Source organism: Scyliorhinus torazame, unplaced genomic scaffold, assembly GCF_047496885.1.
Source record: "Scyliorhinus torazame isolate Kashiwa2021f unplaced genomic scaffold, sScyTor2.1 scaffold_335, whole genome shotgun sequence".
NCBI classification, from domain to species: domain Eukaryota; kingdom Metazoa; phylum Chordata; class Chondrichthyes; order Carcharhiniformes; family Scyliorhinidae; genus Scyliorhinus; species Scyliorhinus torazame.
In genome coordinates, this window is record NW_027308062.1 from 6,830 (window position 1) to 15,712 (window position 8,883).

The 8,883-nt window shown below is 44.7% G+C and overlaps 1 protein-coding gene across 1 annotated transcript; it reads left to right on the top strand.

The window, feature by feature from the left end:
• Positions 1–3,658: 3,658 nt before the first annotated feature.
• Positions 3,659–8,678, top strand: LOC140406172 (collagen alpha-1(XII) chain-like). The gene is made up of 5 exons (XM_072494312.1): positions 3,659–3,711; positions 4,442–4,574; positions 5,588–5,727; positions 6,459–6,591; positions 8,575–8,678. The coding sequence occupies exons 2-5, from the start codon at positions 4,442–4,444 to the stop codon at positions 8,676–8,678; spliced, it is 510 nt and encodes a 169-aa protein (XP_072350413.1). The 5' UTR covers positions 3,659–3,711.
• Positions 8,679–8,883: the final 205 nt, after the last annotated feature.

The window sequence follows — 8,883 nt, forward strand, 5'->3', positions numbered from 1 at the left end:
GCTCTTTAAACCATAACCTGCAAAAACATAAGCACATTCTTTCCGAATGGCATTACTGTACTACACCGTGATCAGAAAGCTGCTTTCCGCATGGACCATATGCTCCTTAGTATTAAGATGTTGGGCTCAGTTGTCCCACTCAAAGAAGAGCATTGGCGCAATGACCAAAACAGTCCAAATTAGTTTATTCCTTCAATTTCAGTTTCTGCAGAAATACTCCACATGACCACTAGGGAATGCCACTGGGAAAGGCGGCTGCAGCCAAGGGCTGGTAAAGGATTTTAAGGTCATTGTGGCCCCTGAGTGATATCAAATTCAAACATCCCCATTTAATTAAGGGAATCAGTTTTCAGAAAACAAATTGGTTTCATGCACTGAACCTATCTTGACCTTCGCTTTATGCCTATTCTTCCAGATAATTATAAATGGGAATGAGACCAGCCAGGTTTTAGATAACCTGAATCCTGACACCTTATATAATGTTACCCTTACTGCCATCTACCCAGACAAGACGGAAAGTGATGAAGTCTCAGCCTCCGAGAGTACATGTAAGTCTGTCGTCTATAAAAGTCTCCGTTTCACATTTCTACTCCCTTACCAGTTATCTTGAAATATTGAAAAGAGGACAAAGTGACATTAAATGCACATGCTGCATATTGTGATGTGCAGCAGAGCATAATGTCCTTCAGGATGGACTGTGGGATTAGTATGTTCCCCTGGAACTCTGCTTCTGCTGCAGCAAAGTGTATGAGGGAAAGCAGAGGGACTTGAGGCTGTTTTAGTTAGAGAGAAGAAGATTAAGAGGTGTCTTAATTGAGGCAGACAAGATGATCAGAGGGTTAGATAGAGTGGAGTTTTTCTTAAAAAATTTTAAAGCACCCAATTAATTTTTCCCAATTAAGGGGCAATTTAGCGTGTTCAATTCTTATACATTGCACATCTTTGGGTTGTGGGGGTGAAACCCTCAAAACACGGGGAGAATGTTCAAACTCCACACGGAGACTGACCCAGAGCCAGGATCGAACCCGAGACCTCGGCGCCGTGAGACTGCAGTGCTACCACTGTACCACCGTGCTGCCCTTGTGAGAGCCTTTTTCTTCGGATGGTGACGGCAGCATGAGGGGACACAGCTTTAAATTGAGGAGAGATAGATATATGACAGATGTCAGATGTCGGTTCTTTACTCAGAGGTTAGTATGTGTGTGGAATTCCCTGCCTCCAACAGTAGTGGACTCGCCAACATTAAGGGCACTGGATAAACAGATGGACAATAAGGGAATAGTGTAGATCGGCTTTAGAGTGGTTTCACAGGTTGGCGCAACACCAAGGGTCGAAGGGCCTGGATTGCGGTTGTAATATGCTCTGTTCTATGTTCTTAAGTGCCACGGGAGATTTTACAGCATTAAAGGCACTACATAAATGCAAGTTATTGGCGAACAGCGCTAGTGTCTCAAATCTTTGCTCACATGGCCTCCCTTCCCTCACCATTTCTACTCTGTCAGATTCTGTTACATTTCTGCTCCATGTGCACATTCATGGTCTCATTCTTCTCACACAGTGGTTCGCCCAGCACCATCAAACCTACGCTTCTCGAACATCAGTGCGAACAGTTTGCAGATCGACTGGGATCATGGATCGCCGGATGTCGACCTCTACAAACTCACCTGGGTTCCATCTGGGGGAACGGACAAAAAAGAGGTGATGAAATCCATGCTTTCTGCTTCTGGGTAGCTCCAGCTGATTTTTAAATTTGCCTTGCAACATGCGAGTGTGAAGCAAAACCGCTGTCAGACAGATATCTCTGTATGAAAATGTTCCTCCTTTCCAGCAACGATGTTTCATTGCATCCTTGTCATCCTTTCCACACTTGTTAATGAGTTGCATTCTCTGCTGGTCGTGGGGGCATGATCACATTGAAAACGGCAGGTATTTTCCATTCCCAACAGGGACAGGCAAAGTGACGGGCAGGACTGGAAAATTTGGCGATCTGCCAAAACTCAATTGGGTGGGATGAGCTCTTTAAACCATAACCTGCAAAAACATAAGCACATTCTTTCCGAATGGCATTACTGTACTACACCGTGATCAGAAAGCTGCTTTCCGCATGGACCATATGCTCCTTAGTATTAAGATGTTGGGCTCAGTTGTCCCACTCAAAGAAGAGCATTGGCGCAATGACCAAAACACTCCAAATTAGTTTATTCCTTCAATTTCAGTTTCTGCAGAAATACTCCACATGACCACTAGGGAATGCCACTGGGAAAGGCGGCTGCAGCCAAGGGCTGGTAAAGGATTTTAAGGTCATTGTGGCCCCTGAGTGATATCAAATTCAAACATCCCCATTTAATTAAGGGAATCAGTTTTCAGAAAACAAATTGGTTTCATGCACTGAACCTATCTTGACCTTCGCTTTATGCCTATTCTTCCAGTTGATTATAAATGGGAATGAGACCAGCCAGGTTTTAGATAACCTGAATCCTGACACCTTATATAATGTTACCCTTACTGCCATCTACCCAGACAAGACGGAAAGTGACGACGTCTCAGCCTCCGAGAGTACATGTAAGTCTGTCGTCTATAAAAGTCTCCGTTTAACATTTCTACTCCCTTACCAGTTATCTTGAAATATTGAAAAGAGGACAAAGTGACATTAAATGCACATGCTGCATATTGTGATGTGCAGCAGAGCATAATGTCCTTCAGGATGGGCTGTGGGATTAGTATGTTCCCCTGGAACTCTGCTTCTGCTGCAGCAAAGTGTATGAGGGAAAGCAGAGGGACTTGAGGCTGTTTTCGTTAGAGAGAAGAAGGTTAAGAGGTGTCTTAATTAAGGCAGACAAGATGATCAGAGGGTTAGATAGAGTGGAGTTTTTCTTTAAAAATTGTAAAGCACCCAATTAATTTTTCCCAATTAAGGGGCAATTTAGCGTGTTCAATTCTTATACATTGCACATCTTTGGGTTGTGGGGGTGAAACCCTCAAAACACAGGGAGAATGTTCAAACTCCACACGGAGACTGACCCAGAGCCAGGATCGAACCCGAGACCTCGGCGCCGTGAGACTGCAGTGCTACCACTGTACCACCGTGCTGCCCTTGTGAGAGCCTTCTTCTTCGGATGGTGACGGCAGCATGAGGGGACACAGCTTTAAATTGAGGAGAGATAGATATATGACAGATGTCAGATGTCGGTTCTTTACTCAGAGGTTAGTATGTGTGTGGAATTCCCTGCCTCCAACAGTAGTGGACTCGCCAACATTAAGGGCACTGGATAAACAGATGGACAATAAGGGAATAGTGTAGATCGGCTTTAGAGTGGTTTCACAGGTTGGCGCAACACCAAGGGCCGAAGGGCCTGGACTGCGCTGTAATGTTCTATGTTCTATGTTCTTAAGTGCCTCGGGAGATTTTACAGCATTAAAGGCACTATATAAATGCAAGTTATTGGCGAACAGTGCTAGTGTCTCAAATCTTTGCTCACATGGCCTCCCTTCCCTCACCATTTCTACTCTGTCAGATTCTGTTACATTTCTGCTCCATGTGCACATTCATGGTCTCATTCTTCTCACACAGTGGATCGCCCAGCACCATCAAACCTACGCTTCTCGAACATCAGTGCGAACAGTTTGCAGATCGACTGGGATCATGGATCGCCGGATGTGGACCTCTACAAACTCACCTGGGTTCCATCTGGGGGAACGGACAAAAAAGAGGTGATGAAATCCATGCTTTCTGCTTCGGTAGAGCTCCAGCTGATTTTTAAATTTGCCTTGCAACATGCGAGTGTGAAGCAAAACCGCTGTCAGACAGATCTCTCTGTATGAAAATGTTCCTCCTTTCCAGCAAAGATGTTTCATTGCACCCTTGTCATCCTTTCCACACTTGCTAATAATTTGCATTCTCTGCTGGTCGTGGGGGCATGATCGCATTGAAAACGGCAGGTATTTTCCATTCCCAACAGGGACAGGCAAAATGACGGGCAGGACTGGAAAATTTGGCGATCTGCCAAAACTCAATTGGGTGGGATGAGCTCTTTAAACCAGAACCTGCTAAAACATAAGCACATTCTTTCCGAATGGCATTACTGTACTACACCGTGATCAGAAAGCTGCTTTCCGCATGGACCATATGCTCCTTAGGATTAAGATGTTGGGCTCAGTTGACCCACTCAAGGAAGAGCATTGGCGCAATGACCAAAACAGTCCAAATTAGTTTATTCCTTCAATTTAATTTTCTGCAGAAATACTCCACATGACCACAAGGGAATGCCACTGGTAAAGGTGGCTGCAGCCAAGGGCTGGTAAAGGATTTAAGGTCATTGTGGCCCCTGAGTGATATCAAATTCAAACATCCCCATTTAATTAAGGGAATCAGTTCGCAGAAAACAAATTGGTTTCATGCACTGAACCTATCTTGACCTTCGCTTTATGCCTATTCTTCCAGATGATTATAAATGGGAATGAGACCAGCCAGGTTTTAGATAACCTGAATTCTAACACCTTATACAATGTTTCCCTTACTGCCATCTACCCAGACAAGACGGAAAGTGACGACGTCTCAGCCTCCGAGCGTACATGTAAGTCTGCAGTTTATAAAAATCTCCTTTCGTCTTTTCTACTCCCGTGCCAGTTCTCTTCAAATATTGAAAAGAGGACAAGGTGACATGGAAAGCACATATCGTGATGTGCAGCAGATCATAATGTCCTTCAGGATGGGCTGTGGGATTATTATGTTCCCCTGGGTTCTCTGCTTCTGCTGCAGCAAAGTGTAAGAGGGAAAGCTGAGGGACTTGAGGCTGTTTTCGTTGGAGAGAAGAAGGTTAAGAGGTGACTTAATTGAGACATACAAGATGATCAGAGGATTAGATAGAGTGGACAGTGAGAGCCTTTTTCTTAAATAAATTTAAAGTACCATATTCATTTTTTCCAATTAATGGGCAATTTAGCAAGTTCAATTCACCTACTTTGCACATCTTTGGGCTGTCAGGGCGTAACCCACGCAAACACGGGGAGAATGTGCAAACTCCACACGGAGAGTGACCCAGAGTCAGGCTCGAACCTGGGACCTCGGCGCTGTGAGACTGCAGTACTACCACTGCGCCACCGTGCTGCCCTTGTGAGAGCCTTTTTCTTCAGATGGTGATGGTAGCACGGGGGGACGCAGCTTTAAATTGAGGAGAGATAGATATATGACAGATGTCAGAGGTCGGTTCTTTACTCAGAGAGTAGTACGCGCGTGGAATTCCCTGCCTACAACAGTAATGGACTCGCCATCATTAAGGGCATTGGATAAACATATGGAGGATAAGGGAATAGTGTAGATGGGTTTTAGAGTGGTTTCATAGGTTGGTGCAACACCGAGTGCCGAAGGGCCTGGACTGGGCTCTAATGTTCTATGATCTATGTTCTTAAATGCCTCGGAAGTTTTTACTGCATTAAAGGCACTATATAAATGCAAGTTATTGGCGAACAGTGCCAGTATCTCAAATCTTTGCTCATATGGCCTCCCTGCCCTCACCATTTCTACTCTGTCTGGTCTGTTAAATTTCTGCTCCATGTGCACATTTATGGTCTCATTCTTCTCACACAGTGGTTGGCCCAGCACCATCAAACCTACACTTCACGAACATCAGTGCGAACAGTTTGCAGCTCCACTGGGAACATGGAACGCCGGCTGTGGACCTCTACAAACTCACCTGGGTTCCATCTGGGGGAACGGACAAAAAAGAGGTGATGAAATCCATGCTTTCTGCTTCTGGGTAGCTCCAGCTGATTTTTAAATTTGCCTTGCAACATGCGAGGGTGAAGCAAAACCGCTGTCAGACAGATCTCTCTGCATGAAAATGTTCCTCCTTTCCAGCAAAGATGTTTCATTGAATCCTTTTCATCCTTTCCACACTTGCGAATGAGTTGCATTCTCTGCTGGTCGTGGGGGCATGATCGCATTGAAAACGGCAGGTATTTTCCATTCCCAACAGGGACAGGCAAAGTGACGGGCAGGACTGGAAAATTTGGTGATCTGCCAAAACTCAATTGGGAGGGATGAGCTCTTTAAACAATAACCTGCAAAAACATAAGCACATTCTTTCCGAATGGCATTACTGTACTACACCGTGATCAGAAAGCTGCTTTCCGCATGGGCCATATGCTCCTTAGTATTAAGATGTTGGGCTCAGTTGACCCACTCAAAGAAGAGCATTGGCGCAATGACCAAAACAGTCCAAATTAGTTTATTCCTTCAATTTAATTTTCTGCAGAAATACTCCACATGACCACTAGGGAATGCCACTGGGAAAGGCGGCTGCAGCCAAGGGCTGGTAAAGGATTTTAAGGTCATTGTGGCCGCTGGGTGATATCAAATTCAAACACCCCCATTTAATTAAGGGAATCAATTTTCAGAAAACAAATTGGTTTCATGCACTGAACCTATCTTGACCTTCGCTTTATGCCTATTCTTCCAGATGATTATAAATGGGAATGAGACCAGCCAGGTTTTAGATAACCTGAATCCTGACACCTTATATAATGTTACCCTTACTGGCATCTATGCAGACAAGACGGAAACTGACAAAGTCTCAGCCTCCGAGAGTACATGTAAGTCTGTAGTATATAAAAATCTCCATTCGTCTTTTCTACTCCCTTACCAGTTATCTTCAAATATTGAAAAGAGGACAAAGTGACATGGAAGCACATGCTGCATATTGTGATGTGCAGCCGATCATAATGTCCTTCAGGATGGGCTGTGGGATTAGTATGTTCCCCTGGGTTCTCTGCTTCTGCTACAGCAAAGAGTATGAGGGAAGGCTGAGGGACTTGAGGCTGTTTTTGTGAGAGAGAACAAGGTTAAGAGGTGACTTAATTGAGGCATACAAGATGATCATAGGATTAGATAGAGTGGACAGTGAGAGTCTTTTTCTTTTTATAAATTTACAGCACCCAATTCATTTTTTCCAATTCAGGGGCAATTTAGCATGTTCAATTCACTTACCTTGCACATCTTTGGGCTGTCGGGGTCGAAACCCACGCAAACATGGGGAGAATGTGCAAACTCCACACGGAAGTGACCCAGAGCCAGGATCGAACACAGGATCTCGGCGCCGTGAGACTGCTGTGCTAACTCTGGGCCACCATGCTGCCCTTATGAGAACCTTTTGCTTCGAATGGTGATGGCTAGCACGAGGGGACACAGCTTTAAATTGAGGAGAGATAGATATAGGACAGATGTCAGAGGTAGGTTCTTTACTCAGAGAGTAGTATGGGTGTGGAATTCCCTGCCTGCCACAGTAGTGGACTCGCCAACATTAAGGGCATTGGATAAACATATGGACGATAAGGGAATAGTGTAGATCGGCTTTAGAGTGGTTTCACAGGTCGGCGCAACACCAAGGGCCGAAGTGCCTGGACTGCGCTGTAATGTTCTATGTTCCATGTTCTTAAGTGCCTCGGGAGATTTTACTGCATTAGAGGCACTATATAAATGCAAGTTATTGGCGAACAGTGCTAGTATCTCAAATCTTTGTTCATATGGCCTCCCTTCCCTCACCATTTCTACCCTGTCAGATTCTGTTACATTTCTGCTCCATGTGCACATTTATGGTCTCAATCTTCTCACACAGTGGTTCCCCCAGCACCATCAAACCTACGCTTCTCGAACATCAGTGCGAACAGTTTGCAGATCGACTGGGATCATGGATCGCCGGATGTGGACCTCTACAAACTCACCTGGGTTCCATCTGGGGGAACGGACAAAAAAGAGGTGATGAAATCCATGCTTTCTGCTTCTGGGTAGCTCCAGCTGATTTTTAAATTTGCCTTGCAACATGCGAGTGTGAAGCAAAACCGCTGTCAGACAGATCTCTCTGTATGAAAATGTTCCTCCTTTTCAGCAACGATGTTTCATTGCATCCTTGTCATCCTTTCCACACTTGCTAATGAGTTGCATTCTCTGCTGGTCGTGGGGGCATGATCACATTGAAAACGGCAGGTATTTTCCATTCCCAACAGGGACAGGCAAAGTGACGGGCAGGACTGGAAAATTTGGCGATCTGCCAAAACTCAATTGGGTGGGGTGAGCTCTTTAAACCATAACCTGCAAAAACATAAGCACACTCTTTCCGAATGGCATTACTGTACTACACCGTGATCAGAAAGCTGCTTTCCGCATGGACCATATGCTCCTTAGTATTAAGATGTTGGGCTCAGTTGTCCCACTCAAAGAAGAGCATTGGCGCAATGACCAAAACAGTCCAAATTAGTTTATTCCTTCAATTTCATTTTCTGCAGAAATACTCCACATGACCACTAGGGAATGCCACTGGGAAAGGCGGCTGCAGCCAAGGGCTGGTATAGGATTTAAGGTCATTGTGGCCCCTGAGTGATATCAAATTCAAACACCCCCATTTAATTAAGGGAATCAGTTTTCAGAAAACAAATTGGTTTCATGCACTGAACCTATCTTGACCTTCGCTTTATGCCTATTCTTCCAGATGATTATAAATGGGAATGAGACCAGCCAGGTTTTAGATAACCTGAAACCTGACACCTTATATAATGTTACCCTTACTGCCATCTACCCAGACAAGACGGAAAGTGACGAAGTCTCAGCCTCCGAGAGTACATGTAAGTCTGTCGTCTATAAAAGTCTCCGTTTCACATTTCTACTCCCTTACCAGTTATCTTGAAATATTGAAAAGAGGACAAAGTGACATTAAATGCACATGCTGCATATTGTGATGTGCAGCAGAGCATAATGTCCTTCAGGATGGGCTGTGGGATTAGTATGTTCCCCTGGAACTCTGCTTCTGCTGCAGCAAAGTGTATGAGGGAAAGCTGACGGACTTGAGGCTGTTTTCGTTAGAGAGAAGAAGATTAAGAGGTGTCTTAATT

Bases quoted from the DNA above. Each gene is read 5' to 3' on its own strand.
- LOC140406172 (XM_072494312.1), top strand. From the start codon at position 4,442: ATGATTATAAATGGGAATGAGACCAGCCAGGTTTTAGATAACCTGAAT. The intron at 5,728-6,458 runs GTGATGAAATCC...CTATTCTTCCAG, and splicing joins GGGGAACGGACAAAAAAGAG to ATGATTATAAATGGGAATGA. The intron at 6,592-8,574 runs GTAAGTCTGTAG...CCATCTACCCAG, and splicing joins CTCAGCCTCCGAGAGTACAT to ACAAGACGGAAAGTGACGAA.